The following is a 17,286-nucleotide window of genomic DNA, read 5'->3' as shown; positions in this document are numbered from 1 at the left end:
CCTTGACTTTGGGAGAAGATATCCGTATAAAGATCTTCCTCTGCATCTGAGCGGCGTGGCGGCAGGTAGCAAAGCTGACGGCGGTCTACAGAAGGCAGGGTGTTAACTGTTAAAGCCAGCGAGGCTTGAGAAAATGCCGCCTTCATGTCAGAGAAGTTCAGATTGTGAGAGTCTTTTCCGTTCAGCTGAAGGATTTCATCCCCGGCATTTAGACCTGCAAAGTGGGAACACCATCAGTTTACTATCACACATCCATGCAATGAAGTATACAATTCCCAAAATACAAGACTGTAACAGTAATCTATTGACAAACCCCATTTCCAAAACGGTTATGACACTTTGAAAAATGTGAATAAAAAGTCCAAAAGCCACCATCTGTGATGGTATGGGGGGTGTCAGTGCCTATGGCATCATGGGTAACTGTCACATCTGTAAAGGCTCCATTAATGCTGAAAGGTTAATGCAGGTCTTGGAGCAACATATGCTGCCATCAAGACAATGTCCTTCTCAGGCATGTCCCTGCTTATTGCATGTTTTATTACAGTGTGCCTTTGTAGTAAAGGACCCTGGAGTGTTGAGCAACTTAAGTCATATATCAAGCAAGAACGGGTAGAAATTTCACTTTCAAAACTTCAACAGTTAGTGTCCTCAGTTCCCAAATGCTTACTTAGTGTTGTTACAAGAAAAGATGATATATCACAGTGGTAAACCTTCTCCTGTCCCAACTTTTTGGAACATGCTGCAGGCGTGAAATTCAGAATGAGTGTATATTTACTAAAAACAACAAAGTTTATCAGTTTGAAAATTAAATATCTTGTCTTTGTACTAAGCTTTTGTAAGTCCAAAAGCTTTTGTAAATTCTTGCATGCTGTTTTATTTACATTTTACAGTGTCCCAACTTTTTGGGGATTGGGATTGTACATTGGAAACTATTAACTATAGATGTATTAGTTTTTCTTTGCCTTTCAGACTCACAAGCTTGACCCACTTCTTTACACCCTGTGAAGTGTCAGCTGCTGAGACAGTGCAGGTATCACACTTAGTGCAGGTAGAGCACATGCAGTGATGCTGTGCTGCAGTATGACCAACTCCAGCACCATATTTTGACATCAGTCAACTCAACCCCACAATCTAACAATGTGAAGGACAATGTTGAATAAAACACCTCACCACAGCTGCTTCACATGGTAGCTCTGCTTCAAAGGCCAGTGAGAGGCAGTGTGGTTATGATTATAGTAATCAATGCCCTTGAGAACTGCTCTGAAACCTTCCCTGCCTATTGAAAAACATGTTCTAATGCATTTCTAAAGAGAGACAGTTTAAATGTCTATTGACCTTGATGTAAAAATGATGCACCGTTTTGAAAACTTATGTAAAAGGATGGAGAAACAGCTAATACACCCCAGATTTTTCTCTTTTTTTCCTATAGCTGTAAGTCATCAGTTCACAGACACAGAATGTTTCTTTGAAGGGAATTCATTTGATGGAAATGAAAGGTAATGAACCTTTAGCGAAGGCTAATCCGCCCGCCTTCACATCAGTGATGTAGAGCTGCTGTACTCCGTCCTCCTCCACCACTGAAATGGAGAAACCTGGAGGAGGAAAAGGAGAGGCAGAGGCAAGAATAGGAGGAGAGAGACAGAGAGAGAGAGAGAGAGAGAGAAGGGGGACTCTTATATAAAACACATCAGAGGGATTTGTGCAGTACAAATGGGAATGGTATGAAAAAAGCAGGTCGTGTGTAGGTCAAAGAAAAGCAATTATTACGCTCAAAACAACAGAACCACATATGAAATCTTTGACATTGACTTCATTATGATCATCTTAACTGAAAACAAAAATCATTTCACTATCGTCAATCTAAAAGAAACTACAGAAGATAATTTAAATAGTTCCTACCGTAACCAATCATGCAGGATTCATCTCTGTCAAACTGGATTACTTTCGTTATTTTGGAGCAGAGCTCAATTTCTTTGTAAAGCTGTGAAGAACAAAAAGAAGTTATTATATAAATCATGAAACAACGGCCTACTTTATTCATCTTCTGGTGGGTGGGTTACTGACAGCACGGAGAGAGAACGTTAATTTTCTGTGTTCTTAGACAAAGCAGCTCTAACAGAGTCTTTATGCAGGATGCTCTGTGTCATGTCATGATTACATGGTGGAAATACAAAAGTCACTACTGATATTGTTTATTAAGGTTCTCCATGAATAGATTCATGTTTTGGCGCATCGTCCTCCCTGGCAAGCGGTTCTCCGGAGAAAAATACAAAACCTATTAATAATTCATGACAAAAGATGCTCTTACAGTCTGTGGTTTTCTTCATATTGTAATTTCTCACACATTCTGACGCAATTACTAGTTTCCTTAAATCATTTTTTGACCTTTATAATCTTGAAAAGTCTGGTGGAAAAGGAGGGATCAGATTCATGTTCAAGCAGGAAGTTACATACCAAGTCGCACACATCCTCCTCTGGTTTGGGAATGTAGAATTGCACTTGGTTTTCGATAAGGAATTTCAGTCGCAAGTAGTGCTTGGTGGGATCGAGCTGGTGAGCCTGTGGGGTGAGGGCAAAAAGACAGACAGAGGATTGGTTGTTTGATAGCAGCGGCTTATTAGTGACTCATTTTTCTCTGATAGAAATAAAGATAATCAAAGCAATTCAGCATTTTTAGCCAGAACACAGTCTTGATACAGTGATATATGAGACCATTTTTTCCTCAGTTTTTGTCTCTGCAAGTCAGATTTGTTTGTCAAGGTAAGTGACAAAGGCCAGGCTTTTATTTTTAGATTCCCCTGCATGTATTTCCAAGTGTCTTTTACAACTTTGTCATGCAAACACCACTGCAGTGAAATGTGAACCGTGGGTCAGGTCAGGTCATTTGAGGCCAAGTTTACCTTGCAGATGGTTTCCAGAACACACAGTACCGACTCCCCCGGCTGGATGATGGTTAACACCGGCTGGTCATTTGGCAGACACACCCACGAGGGGGTGAGGTGGTCAGGGACCCAGATGTCACTTTCTGTGCTGGGCCGGGGAAGGCTTTTCACAGTTCCATCCTCACTTTTCTTTGAACAGACAGATTAAAGGGTTGTTCAGTCTCCTGCTTTCGTACAGATTAATTTTTGCTGTTGTTTTGATTAAAACAATAGTTTGGATTTTTTGAGGTGGGCTTGTACAAGGTACTTATGCATAGTCATAGTTATTGTATTATCAAGAGGAGATGCTGGTCATCACGCCCCCAGCTTGTAGAAGCAGCAAGATTAATGGTTTAGCAAGCTAAGGAATGTACTGCTGTGGACAGGGTCAGCAACAAAATGTATTTTATCCATTTAAACTCACATTTAAGTGTACACTATATTTAGATTATTTTTACAGCTTTACTTCGCTGTCAGACGTCCTTTATGACATATTTTTCTGATATCATCCAATATCGTTTTCTTCAGAATAACTAAACTCCACAATCAATAAGTATCTCATACAACCCCACTTCAAATAATCTGAACTGTCCCTTTAAAATGGGTGCTAATTCCACTGGTATGTTTAAATCACTGCCCTAAGTGTACTTCCCTTCTAAATGGCTACCATCAATACACCCACAGAGCAGTTGTAATACATTTTTCAAGGACTGTAGTACATTAATGTACATTAACGTAAAAGGAATGAAAGAAAAATTACAGCTTATGTGTCCAAGTAGCTTTTACAGTCGTCACCACTGGGTCTCTGCTGTGCTGCTAACTCAGGATACACAGAGGGCTAATATTTCATTGACGTCAGCGTGGACGAAAGATTTAGTCGAGAAAATTCCCAATCATGTTTGACCTATGCCTCACTGTCACATGTATGCAAACAGGGAATTATTCCTCCTTACTGTGTGTTCCTTGGCAGGATCAACATATATGCCATCTACAGGCTTTTTCACAGACTCGTCACCATCAGCAAAGACCTGCTGGGACAAAAAGAAAAACATCAAGTGGTCATAACTAAAGCAAGACAGATGCATGCTTAAGGAAATCCTTTTATGGCCAATGCAGTTCTCGATCACTCTGAAACTTGAAAATAACTGAAAAAACCCACAGACCTGGTTGATGCTGGGATGGGCTTTTGTTTTTTTCTTTGAGGTAGTGTCAAGACCCCAGAGAGAGGAGAACCGGCTCTTGCGCTTGCTGCAGGAACGCGACATAAGCTGTGTCCGCCGCCTCACACCAGTCTCTGTGCGAGCTGCCACCTGCAAAAACAGAACAACTCAGTCAGGGCTTAAACATACAAAATGAGACATAGACAGGAATCAGTTTGACCTCATGTCACATCACATTTTGACAAAATGTGTGGGAACTTTTGTACAGAATATTATGAACAAAATAAAGAGCAAAGTAGGTGAACAGGGGGGACACAAAAAAGAAAAACTTTCACTTCTAAATTAAAAATCAGAACTGAGTTAAAATTAAAATGGACAGATATTGTAAGCAGGATTGACAAGTCTCCCATTTTTTTCTCTCCACCCCCGCTTTTTTTGCACCTCCAGCACAGACACAGCATGTTGAAAAAAAAAAATGCTTCAAACATGATAGCTCAGTAATGTGCAGCTACACTTTTCTATCTTTTTAAAGAAGAATTTGAATGGCATAGTCATCAGTGCTATAAAATGTTTAAATGTAACCAAATTGTGACCTTAAAATCAAAAATCTAATCATGCATGTGGAGAATTGTGACACCCCTAACAGTGACCTTTAAAAATGCACAAAAAGTATTTGTGCATATGATAAAAAAAGGTAAAAAAAAATATTTGCAAACTCTAGTTTGTGCAAAAAATCATGTTGATCAAGAAGCATTTCGCCAGACAGTCGCTGTAAAATAGAATTTGTTCTCAACTGACCTATCTGGTTAAATAAAGAGAGAAAAGGGGTCACATCAGCCTCTTTATGATAAATAGTTAACATATAAAATAATCCTTTATTTCCTAGGGAGGAAATCTGGGTGTTACAACAGAACAAGGACATAAATAAGTACAGATTCATAAATAATTTAAAAGTATATAAAATAAACATGAGAATAGAATAAGATATGGAGCCGTCACGTCCGTTTCACACATGAGCACCAGACACATGCAGATTTTTACACAACCTGGCATTTCTGGGCTACTCTACTGCCCTAGAACTTACTACTTACAAAATATGCTGAAAAGGCATTTAAAAGCACCGTGCATGTAGGAGCAAGCGACTTAACCTCGGTACTCATTCTGTCTTTTTATGCTCTATCAACTTTCCCCAGTCTTTTTTGGACATAATGCTGATACATGTATTCATGGAAGAAGAGACGAGCAAATTACAGAGGAGAGAAACTGTAGGATAGTTAAAAAAGGACAGAAGAGCTGTTTGATAGTGCTATCTTGCAGCTCAAATACCCATCTGCTCTACAGTACTGTGTTGGTGGTGAGAGGAAAAAAAGAAGTACCTCACTGATCTGCAAACACATCTCTAAAAAAATTTCAAATAAATGCTTTCCTGTACTAGCAGTGCTTTTTAGCTGTGAAGTACATGACTTCAGCAGAGCAGTGGGAGGCCAAAACTGAACCAAAACCGCCCAAACAGGTGCCCTGCATGAGACCCAGGCTCCAAAATAACAGTCATTGTGGAAAAACATGGTTTGACTCTACGCATTTTAGTTCTTTGGAATCAATTGTCCTACCAGGAGAATTGCCAGGAGTACTCAGTGACGATGATGTGTATTTTGAGGGAGATACAGCGTCCTGCTCCGCTTACAATCGAAGGAACTTCTAAATATAAGTGCAGGAAAGTGTTGAGAGAGATCATCCAACAACTGAAAGGTTACAGGTTTTAAACCTGCAAAAGCTACACTTTGTTGCATGAGGCCCACTGTCTTCCTCAAGTATTCTTTAGCAGCACACTTGTTCTAACAGGTTCATCCTTAAGTGGCTTGAACAAGCAGTTTTAGAAAATTTGTCACATGGACCAATTTTCTTGTATTTTGAATTTTGGAGTGGCACAGACCTGTTGTAAGAGTGTGCAAGTATCTGCTGTTATCCAAACCTCAGTTTTTCACTAATGACCATATATTTCATTAGTTTGAAGACATTTTGAGGTTAAAAAATAAATTACACGCCATAATCATGATGACATTATTCCGTTTGACTGCATTTCACATTATAATATGATTCTAAATTTGAACATAAAGCCTATCATCATTAATTTAAATTTAAACTGTAAGGCGTATTGGCCGTATCTTCACATTCGGGTTTATGAAGTTGTTGTCCAGTGGAACATCCTCCACTGCAATGCCTAACAGTATAACATCACTTATTATGGCACTTATTCTGTCCTCTATCTCTGTGACAGGGACTTCCCCTTGAACCCCTCCTCCTGTTGCAGTCATCCATCACCTTGCTGTGGTGAAACGTTTTTTTAAAAGCCATTTTCATATCGAACCATTACACCTGCATTTCACTGACCGTACAACGCTCAAGTAACACTGCTTTAACAATGTCCTGTTTCTTGGCATTAGCACGTCCCTTGATTCCACTGCCAAAGCTGTTAAAATAATAAACTTTGCTTTATGGATCTCTGGAAGCAGTTCTTTTTACTCTTTGAAGTGATTTTCATGAATGAACACTTCCTGACATATGGGAGATGAAGCATAGCCTTATATGGTATTTTATAGTCTCATGCATGTGCACTCAAATACATAAAGGCGGATCATTTATACAGTTCTCTGACATAATGAACAGTTGCTGGATCTGACATGGCACACTTGTACAAGCCCACTGGTACGAGAAAAAAAGGGAAAGTTAAGAAAAGGATATAAAAAATGTTCTTGCATGAGGTCCAGTGGTCCCTCAAATAATCAGTTTTCAAGTCACATTTTTACAGCCTCCAGCTAAATCCATGAAAATGTAAATGTATGTAAAATTGTCATAATATAAAAGCATATCATGACAATGCTAGATGACAAAACCTGATTAAATAAGAGCATTTAAAAAATGAGGAAACAAAGTGGTGACATTTACCAGAGCATGGAAGGAGGAGACTGAGAATATACCCAGTCGGCCCATTGCCAGTTTAGTGGGGCGAGAGGCGAAGGCCAGGAGGCGTTTGGGATTGGGCAGCTCTCCCCCCTGCAGGCTGGCCAGGTAGCACCTAAAGCGGAATAGATCCATGTGAAACTGCTCCAGGTTCTGCTCCCACAGGAAGATCTGCAGAGCGAGAGGGACACAACAACACATTCAGTTAATTGTTCATCAAGGCACTTGTTTGTCAACTTCAGACCAAGATGGAGCATCTCCTCTGTCCCTCAGAAGCTCTGTTACCACTTTGCCCAAAGTGTTGCCAACCTGCTCTCTCCGCTTCTAATGGTTTGATGTTTACTGGGGCAGTAGAGCAGGACATTGTGATTATTCACTGGGCCGTCCCCTCCCAGTCACGGTCCTGCACTGGTGTTTGGAAGAGGCGGCCAGCGCCATGGCGGAGGGCTCTGTATCACTGCCAAGTAGCCCAGAGACGAGAAAGAAACAATACTGCACATTCCACTGGCAGATAGAGGCTGGGAGCGCTTCAGCTTTCTAAGGAGCAGGCCTATATCCATTCAGCTCTGCACAATGTGAAACCTGACACTGCCAAACAGAAGCGCTCCAACCAGTCACTACCTAACTGACCAAACAAAGGCCATTTGATCTCCCTTCTCTGTAAACAGACCTATTAAAGACAATATGAGCTTTGCAATTAATTGAGAGAATAGCCGGCTATCGATGGATGCCAACTGCATATCGTGTTAAAAAACAAAAAGCAATCTTGGTTCTGATAGGTGTGTAGTATCAACAGCATGATGGTACTAGATGATACGCCTGAGATCTGACACTTAATCCCCTCATAAATCTCACTGCATCTCTGTCCATCTCCTGTTTCTTACATCAGAAAAACTCGGGGATGCCAATGTTAAAGTACAGGCTTACATACAATACCTGTAATTAAGCAAACAACACATAACTTGAATATGTTCTGAAAACATTCATTGTGGCTGTGGACCAATATGACTGAAAATCACCGAGCATGCTATACTGGTTTGCTTCTTGGGTAAAGTTGAAGTTCATCCTGGAGAAGATCTCCACCTCTTTAAAGTTGAGCAGTCATCAGTCAGAAAGAGCAGCAGGAGGTTGATGGCAAGAGCTCTTGTGTTGATGAAATATGAGTTTTCTGCCGTTTTATTAAATCAAGACAAAGATTGTCTGTGACCTATCAATCCCTCCTGGCTTGCTAAGTTGTTTATCAGTTCAGAAAACTTTTAAATAACTAAATCGGTGGGTTTCTACTGAATTTGGGACTCCAGTGAAGAACCACGATTCCAGTACTTTCACCCTGAACTGAACGACAAATATTCAGCCTCATAAGGAAAACCTAACCTGATTCAAATGTGTTCTTGCTGCAGATGTTTTGTCACATTAGAAGGGGTAGCTGTGCTGTCTATTTTGTTTCTATATTATCTTTTCTGTCAGTTATACGGACACAAGTACAGTGTTTGACAAATGAGGTTTATTACCATGTACTTGACAGGTCAGATTAAATGTTTGAACATTATCTTCTCATAATAACTTGATTTTATGAATGGTTAAACGGGTAACAAAAATGAGTTCTGCAGTCCAAATAGCGAACTGGAGCCATAGATAGGTTGAAATCGTATTTAATATACAATCTAGTGTTGAAGTGAGTTGTTTTCCCCTGCTACCTCCTCCTCAGACTCAAGGAAGCCCAGGCATGAGCGCAGGACAAGTGCAGAACTGTAGTTTGACAATGACAAGCAACGACGAATCCTCCACTGTAAGATGATCAGCTGTTTGTCTGTCAATGTAAGGCTAAGCTCATTATCCTGAAAACAAAAGCCCACTGCTCCAAAAAATACACACTCTGGAGTTTGAGTTCAGAGACTGCCCAAAACTCAAATAGCATATTGCTCAATTTAACCGTTAGACACGTCTACACTTTCTACAAGATTATTAATGCTCTGGTAGGGCTCAAACAGACACTTCCTCATTTGACAAACCATCTGCCTGTGTCAAGTTTGTTGAAGTTCAAATTAATACAAACAAAAATATTTGGCATGTTTCCTTAATCTCTAATACCCTATCATGGTAATGTTATGATTTATTACTATATTATTATATCATTATATTAAAGTTTTCTCCTTTAAGTGAATAATAAATGTGTACAAAGTTTTATTACTCTCCTGTGAAATGATTTTCTAAATTACCATGATATTTGCTGACTTCTTGAGAGAACCAACCAAATTTCCAGACTCTTCCAGTCAGAAAAATACTCCCCTAAATCCCACATTACTGTCTGACATGTGGGATGTCTGAGAGAGACGAGCTGAAGTGAGAAAGAAGAATAAAACCTACCTGATCCAGGATCGTTTTCCTCTTCTTGGTGTCAGTAACAGCAGACAGCTGCATGTCTCCCATTTTCTTCATCTTCTCGTCCATGTCTATCTTCTGCTCCAGCTTCTTGATTTCGGCGCGGAGCAGGCGCACCGTGTCTTCTCTGTGGTGCTGGCGGGCGACGGCGGTGGCACATGCTGAGTGGATGGCTGTGATCCAGTTCTCCAACTCTGTCTGGCTGCAGGTCTGCGTGGGACAGACAGCGGAAGGTCGGAGGTTAAACAACAAACCAGCCTCTTGACATTCAAAGTAAAAAGCTCTTTACTTGCTTTTCCTGTTTCGACGCTCTGATTATCATAATAGCAAACCAGACTTCAAAACAGAATGAAAGGAAAGACAACATAGTACATATAGGTCAAGATAATGCTCGCCCATGGGAGAATTTGTACTTATTTACAGAGCAGATGACATTTACCTGCATTATCTTACCTGAAACAGAAAAGCATCTCCCAGGGAGTTGCTGAGACAGAACACAAAGTCCTTTTTGGGATGCTCTGGTACGGCCTGAACAATACTGTTCTCTACCCAGATGGCATGCTTGGGAATACTGTTGTTGTCGATCCCTGAACGGCCATCAGTCTCATAGAAGAACAGAGTGCAACCTGGAAGAAAAACATAATCTATTTATTGCTTGACAGCACAGACAATAGCTGTCCCCAATCTCTCAGGAAGAATAACAATGATACTCAGGCTTCTTTTTTTTAAAAAAACAGACAGATTTGCTCAAGCTATTTAATTCTGCTCTCCAGTGGCCAACATTAAGAAGTGCAGCATGGCTGACTTATCAGCAAGGGAGGCATCATAATCATTAGAGTACTGATTTGGTTTTGAGCCCAGTCAAGTGGCAGAAAAAATACTAATGAGGTTTTCATCATGCTTGAATTAAAGCTTGGTTTAATTATCTTAGTTGACATTTGATTAGATTAAGTATTTCTTCATAAGATACAGTATATCAGGACAAAACTATATGTCATCAAAAACTTGCTATATTGACTGAGTTGTATAGAGTGCTGCATGGATGATACATTTTTGTAGGCGAACCAAGAAGTTATCACTTTCCACTGGATTTTGTATCAGTTCAAACAATAAGATCTGTGGCAAATACAAGTTTATGACAGTTTCACGTTTTGTTCAGCAAGATAATCTTCACAAACCACTTTTATGATTTTTTTAAGGGTAAATGTAATTGCCAGAACTAAAAAGCTAAAATCAGGCTATAAACAGACTTCACATAGTGATGTGACTCAGTTCACCGCTACTAAGTAACAGACTACTGTTCGGTGTGATGACATTTGCAGTTCACAACAACCTCTGTAGCCTCTTAGCTAATTGTTAAGCAACCACCTTTTTTAAGACACATGAAAGCTTCAAATTTCAGGAGTGGGGTATGCACTGACATTTTATGTCATAGAAATAAGGTCTGTTGTTAACACAAATGTTTTGTTTGTGTTAACAGACCTTATTTCAGGCAAATAAAGAAAAACTCATTCAAAAAAAGCCAGTGACTTGAAGATGAGGGAACAGGAAGTACTAGTGTGCAAACTCATCGCTGGGTTTTAGGACTCATCCCTGTAGCACTCTATTGATCCTGAGATTATGGAGTAATGTGTAAATGTTATGGACACACTGAGGGCACAACAAACCTTTCAGGGAAACCCAGTAACTCTTCCACTTGCGCCTCGTGGCTGACTCCACTTTCTTGTTCTTCTTGTGTACGAGGAAGTTCTTGACAGCAAGCCGGCCAGCTTTGCGCACCATCCCCTGGGCAATGGTGAGCAATGGGTCTGACTGGTAGGCGGAGCTCATGGTGCTCTGTTCGTCACTCAGGGCCGACCCCGCCTCTTCCAAGCTCTCCGTCTGGCAGGAGCTCATCTCCAGTTCCTGACGAAAGTTTTCATACACGCCCTGTACACACTCGCTGGCCCCGCCGCCGCTGCTGCTTCCACTGTCGCTGCCAGCGAACATGCTCCTGCCAGCCGCAGAGCACACGGAGAAGGACGCTGACATGGTCTTGTAGCGTCTGGACTGGTGCTCTGCCTCCACCGTCACCCCGTCGATGCCGCTGTCCTCGTACTCGCTGCCCTCCCCGGCTGTGACATCCTGCATCGTGGCAGAAGTACAAGACAGGTGAGACGGCATGGCACCCAGGTTTTCTTCATCACTGAGAAAGAAGCGGGTCAACAACTCCTGCCCTGACTGATGACTAAGCTGTCTCTGTAGATACAGGATAGAGCCCGTCTTCTAAAGTTGCAAAAACTGTGATTACAGATGCCTTATGAGAGTCCATGGCTTGCTTAATCCTGAGGTTCTGCTCAAAAATAACTACTCACAGCAAAGCGTCTGCTGTTGTGTGAGTACAGCCTGCCCTCCCTGTGGCACTGCAGGGTCTGCCCTCTCCTACCCACATGGCCAAAGGCTCCTGGGAGATGAAGGGGGCTACACCGAACTCGGTATCTCCATCTGGTCACATGACCCAATCATGCGCTCCAGAGCTCCATTCAGTAGGGCTGACGGTGCCCCGCAGTGACAGGGCCACCATACACGTTTTACTGTTACACTCTTCCCCAGGCCTCCCCTCATTATCATAACAAAAGACTGAGGCATTTCAAACAGGGAGTGACTTTAAGCTCCCCCCCCCCCTCCTGTCATTGCAGCCTCCTCTCCCAAGAAAAACAACAGTTTCATCAGGAAACGACACATCGCTCCCCTGACATAAGCGTTCTTTTTACACTTAATCTGTTTCAGCAGCTTATTATCTGTGAGGTGAATGCAGCAGAGGAAACGCTCAGACACAATGGGGGGAATAAAATGAATGAGGGGAGCTGTCTTATTGGTGATGCCACCAGACTACATTAAGATTCTGCACAGCTTTTCATACACGGTCCAAGAGGCATAAAGGAGCCATGACACAGCTTCAACAGTTCAGGTCCCTGACATTTCACTAACTTAAGAGAGTATCATGAATACACAGATTTTCACGGAAGGAGTAAATGACTAGTTCTATTTTCAATGAATGTGCCACATTTTAAGAGATTATTTAAGCCAAATTAGTGGTATAAAAGACCAACACATTGTGAAATTGCTCTGTATCTTACCTGTATAGTCTGTGCCCTCCTGCCCTGCATACTGGCACACATGGCGGCTTGGTGGCTGCTCAGGCCTTCTGACAGGCAGTGGGAACGCCGGCAGGGGAGTGTGTACGCTCCATAGGTGTTCCCATCCTCCTCTGACGGGGAAAGCATTTTATCATCCTCTCCCTCCCTGATAGCCCGGTTGCCATCGTGCCACTTAGCATAGCGGCGTTGGGGTTGCTGGCGAGCAGGGTTCTTCTGGCTATATAACTCGTCAAGGGAGTTTGCCCTGTCAGCTGAGTCTGTGGGGCTGGACTGCAGGTGGCCTTCGCAGTCGGTGAAGTCCCTTTCGTTGGCTGGGTCTATGATCTCCTCTGTGCTCGTCAGGTGCTCTTGGCTGAGGTCAGACAGGGAGAACTCCAGGCTGTCATCACGCCACATGTCTGCAGATTTGGACCTCTTCTTCTTGAAACTGACGGTCTCCTTGGAGCCGTCCTGAGTTTTCTGGAGGTACGTTACCTCACCTGTGTACACATCTTCATCCTGCGCCTCCTCTGCAGTGGGGCCAGGTAGGGTGATGTGCATCATATTCATGTGCACAGACGGACTGGCCAGGTCATTGTGGAAAGACACCGGTCGCAGGTTCATGGCCACACGGTCCACCCAAATGGGGCTTCCAAAGTCTGGGAGGATGTTCGTCTCGTTAAAGGGCTCCAGGCCATTGTCAGCTAGGGACTGTGGGATACTTGGGGTGCTACTTGATCGCGTGCTTGTCTCAGAGTTCCTGTGCTCTATTTTCCCTGATGAAGCATGTCGAGAACGTCTGGACTGCTTGTTGGAGATGCGAAGAGACCGAGACATGTGCTTCCGTGACAAATAGCCATGTTCGTTACCGTAGAGGGCATGGTCCCCGTTCTGGCTCTCGACATTCCCCATGACTCAGAGGCTGAACAGAAGGGGATATACAGCTTATATAAACTCAATAGGAGCATGAAACCATTAAAAAAATATAATGTTTCTTTTGTAGCAGAAATGTGTCTGACATCAAATGACAGAACTGTGTCTGAATCTTAGCCTACCTGCAGGATTGTAATGATTTTTCTGGCATTTTGTTTGTCAATGGATCTGAAGACAGTTTGGTCCTTCAGCTGCTGGTACGATCCACAAGGCTCTGAAAACAGACATCCAGAAGAGAAATAATATTAAATCCGTGCCATGTGCGCTTTCCATTAGGAATTCTGTTACAATTGAATATTGGCTTGTGTTTAAAGAAATGTGTAGATTGAAACATAAACACTTCATTTTCATTTCATCTTCATTTTCAGTTCAATTATGCAACAGAGGTCTGCTCATTTTTAATCTGTTTTTTTTTCTCATTTTAAACCTGGTTTTGCTAAACTCCAATTAGAATTCATCTTGGATTAAATTAATCTTTGTTTGTGCAACCCAGTCACAGAGATGGTTGGTTAAATCAAAGCATGTGTGAGCATTCAACACCTGAAACTAAAACGAGGGTTTAAGAACTACAGCCCCGACACTGGGGAAAAATATCACTGCATGATCATTGGTGTGTATGATGAAACTCATCCTATAACTTTCTCTTTAATTACTTTGTTACTGATGTGATCAAAAAAGCCTGTAATTGTACCAAGTCTCTGTCCCTGTAGGAACTTACAAAGTGTCATGGACGTGGCCCCTAAAAACCTTCTGATGCTGGTCAGTAAAATAAGTCGAGGAGTTGAAATAAGAAAAGCAGAATAGTGGAGCTAAACTCGATCCTGGCACCCTGTTTTGCTTCTTCAGCTGTCACTTCACAGAAATAAGAGCCAGTTTTGGTCAAGCTAGCTAGATAAACACCACCCTCCTTCTGACAGAGGAAGTGATCCACTCAGCCCCTTTCAACATGCACAGGGGTTGTGTGAAATGGAGGGGATGTAATGACAATATGAGCACTGTGACAGCCTGCATGAATAAGAGTTATTCAGAGCTGAAGTGAACCATCCATGTTGTTGTTGTCTGTTCTCAAACACTGCCTCCTGCATTAGAGAGGTTTTGGAGCGGGGGGTGGGGGGTCTACCTGCCTTTAGGCTGGACAACATGCCCCATAAAAGGTCCCGTTCCATGCTTGGGACCATCAACAGATGGGACAGGAGATTAACGAACCATGTTGCGGCTGTTGTTCCTCTTGATGTGCGCTCCCCTACTTTTAGGACAGACCCTTTGGGGGGTGCAGTGTTTTCTGTGTACGCAGACGAGTGGGAGCCCAGCCCTCTGCTGCTGCATGCACTCAGGCTTACTGTGAAGAGGGGCATTACGTAAACTGGAGCTGACCCCGTTTTTCTACCTTATGTTTCCCCCCTTTCCCCTCTTCATTCTGCTCACTCATCACCCCTCACTGGTACTGCAATGCACAATGTTTGATGTTGACGGAAGCCCATTAATTTCCCCTCTAACCCTGCAGTTTATAGCCTTTCTAGCCTTTATAGTTTCATTCAATCCTTTCTGACAGAAGAAAAGAACAGGAAGAGGGACAGAACTATGAAATGCCACTGCACTCATTACAGGAAACGAGATTCACCGAGGGACACAAACATGCTTACAAAATGCTAGCACAGATATTACACCAAGGGCTACTTCTGGGCTTGTTTGTACCCCTTCCCACACAGCACCCTTTATTTTTTCATATGTGAAAGGTTAAAGTTTAATGGCTCTGCAGATGTCATCCCTGGAGAGAAGCAAAACATCCAGCGTGTTTTAGCCCTGATTGCCACTCTGAGGCCTTTGGGGCTTCATAAAACAGTAAATACAATAAAATAAAGCCCTACGAGAATGTTTTTGACAGGTCTAACAGTCTGTATTTATGGATTAAGTTTCTGCTATTTATAGGGGACCTTTAATATGTTTCTGTGCAGGATTTGCTAATGTTCTCAGTGGTTTCAATGTTAATATGATGTGAAATTGGCCAGAAATTAATTACAGTGTTTCAAGCTGAGATGAGGGGCTTAAATACCAGACAATTTGACTTCCTCAGTCTGCACAGTTATGGCAACAGACTGTGCTGTGACCTTGGATTTTACAACACAGCCTAAACCGTTCAGGCCTGAAATAACAGCTGATCATTAAATACATAAAACCTTCCAATATATTTAATAAGTACAAATATCTGATTCATTCTGAAACAATGCTGCAAAGATAAAAAACATCCTGTTACTGTGACTATAGATTCTCTGCCCCTCTCTTACATGGATTGTCGCATTTACAACCCTGATATGTAAAAAAAAAAAGTTTGGACACTGCATATAACATGAGTAACAGCAGAATGCAGGTATCTAGAGGTTTTGGAGAAACATATGCTGCCATCCAGACAACTTCTTTTTCAGTGATGTCCCTGCTTGTTTCAGCAAGAAAATTCCAAGGCACATTCTGCTCGTGTTACAGCAGCATGGCTTCGTAGTAAAAGTCTCGTATTTATAATGTGTGGCACATCATGACGTGCAAAATACAACAACAGAGACCCCAGACTGTGGAGCAGCTTAAGTCATATATCAAGCACGAATGGGAAGGAATTTCACTTTCAAAACTGCAACACTTAAATGTTCTCAGTTCCCAAATGCTTACTGAGTGTTATTAAAAGAAAAGGTGATTTATTACAGTGGTACACATGCCCCTGTCCCAGTTTTTTTGGAACGTGTTGCAGACATCAAATACAGAACGAGTATATATTTACAAAACACAATGAAGTTTTATTAGTTTGAGCCTCAAATAGCTCATCTTTGCATAGTACTCAGTTCAATATTTGTCGAAAAGTATTTGCAAATCACTGCATTCTATTTTTATTTATGTTTTACACAACGTCCCAACTTTTTTGGAATAAGGGTTGTGGATTTAAACAGGCAACAGCAAAGTCTGACTAAAGTAAAACTGTATTTGCTCAAACTTAAGAAAGAATGAAGTCAAATCTGTTGTCTGATGTGGGTAAATCACCTAAGGCACTATCAAATCAGCAAGTTCATGGAAAGATTTACGGTACAAACAGCAACAACAACAACTACGGTACAAACAGCTCCTTGTTCAATCTGCCACAAGATCATTTTAAGTTTGAGTTTGCAAAAAGAAAGAACAGCTCTCTTTATAGTAAAGTCATTTTTGCAGGATCCACAATGAATCAGCGAGCTACTTTTGCTTCTTTCAAATAGATAACAGAATACCGATTCATTCTGAACATGTTTTTTCCACTGGAGGTTTTAAAATTTATGATCACAGATAATTAGGACGCTGACCTGGGGACCCTCTTGACAGTGTACAAATGTAGAAGCATGCATGTTTTAAATTTAGAGATTCAGGGATAGAATGTTTTATTTTACTGCAATTGAGTTACCAGAATATTTAAATACAAGGTTAAAATGGCCTCAATTCCCCAACACTATATTCTCTAAAGCTGCAATGCTGCTGGTGCACAAAATCCATCATCAGCTCTTTATTAATACATGAGGAAGAAATGCCAGGGTTTGAAAAGATGTTCTAGAGCACCAAATCCCCAGGAACAGCCAGTGGCTTCTTCTAGTAATACCTGCTAACATACGTTAGGAACTAAGTGCCACAGTCTCTGCCTTATATCCTCACAATCTTCTGTTAGACATAACAGAATAAAATAAATGGAAATTAACGATTAGATTGGAAAATGTTGCCAGTAAATTGGTAGTGTGACAGAGTGAGGACCCAAGTAAATGGGTCAATTTCGACGGCTGCGTAAGAGCACAGGACGGC

At 41.7% G+C, this 17,286-nt stretch overlaps 1 protein-coding gene across 1 annotated transcript in view; it reads right to left on the bottom strand.

Moving 5' to 3' along the window:
- LOC146328374 (rho guanine nucleotide exchange factor TIAM1-like) overlaps positions 1 to 17,286 on the bottom strand; it is a 59,672-nt gene that overhangs the window by 16,589 nt on the left and 25,797 nt on the right. The window contains exons 2-14 of the mRNA XM_084717382.1: positions 13,599 to 13,690; positions 12,544 to 13,465; positions 11,092 to 11,548; positions 9,878 to 10,050; positions 9,410 to 9,634; positions 7,028 to 7,213; positions 4,085 to 4,231; positions 3,875 to 3,949; positions 2,901 to 3,071; positions 2,455 to 2,559; positions 1,900 to 1,981; positions 1,506 to 1,592; positions 2 to 214 (exon numbers count right to left, since the gene is read on the bottom strand). Coding sequence (XP_084573508.1) covers positions 2 to 214; positions 1,506 to 1,592; positions 1,900 to 1,981; positions 2,455 to 2,559; positions 2,901 to 3,071; positions 3,875 to 3,949; positions 4,085 to 4,231; positions 7,028 to 7,213; positions 9,410 to 9,634; positions 9,878 to 10,050; positions 11,092 to 11,548; positions 12,544 to 13,455 — 2,833 coding nt within the window. The 5' untranslated portion in view covers positions 13,456 to 13,465; positions 13,599 to 13,690. The remainder of the gene's footprint in view (position 1; positions 215 to 1,505; positions 1,593 to 1,899; positions 1,982 to 2,454; positions 2,560 to 2,900; positions 3,072 to 3,874; positions 3,950 to 4,084; positions 4,232 to 7,027; positions 7,214 to 9,409; positions 9,635 to 9,877; positions 10,051 to 11,091; positions 11,549 to 12,543; positions 13,466 to 13,598; positions 13,691 to 17,286) is intronic.

The sequence above is a fragment of the Lutjanus erythropterus genome, chromosome 4, assembly GCF_056507025.1.
Source record: "Lutjanus erythropterus isolate fLutEry1 chromosome 4, fLutEry1.hap2, whole genome shotgun sequence".
Lineage (NCBI taxonomy): Eukaryota > Metazoa > Chordata > Actinopteri > Lutjaniformes > Lutjanidae > Lutjanus > Lutjanus erythropterus.
This window is presented reverse-complemented; position numbering and strand designations above follow the sequence as displayed.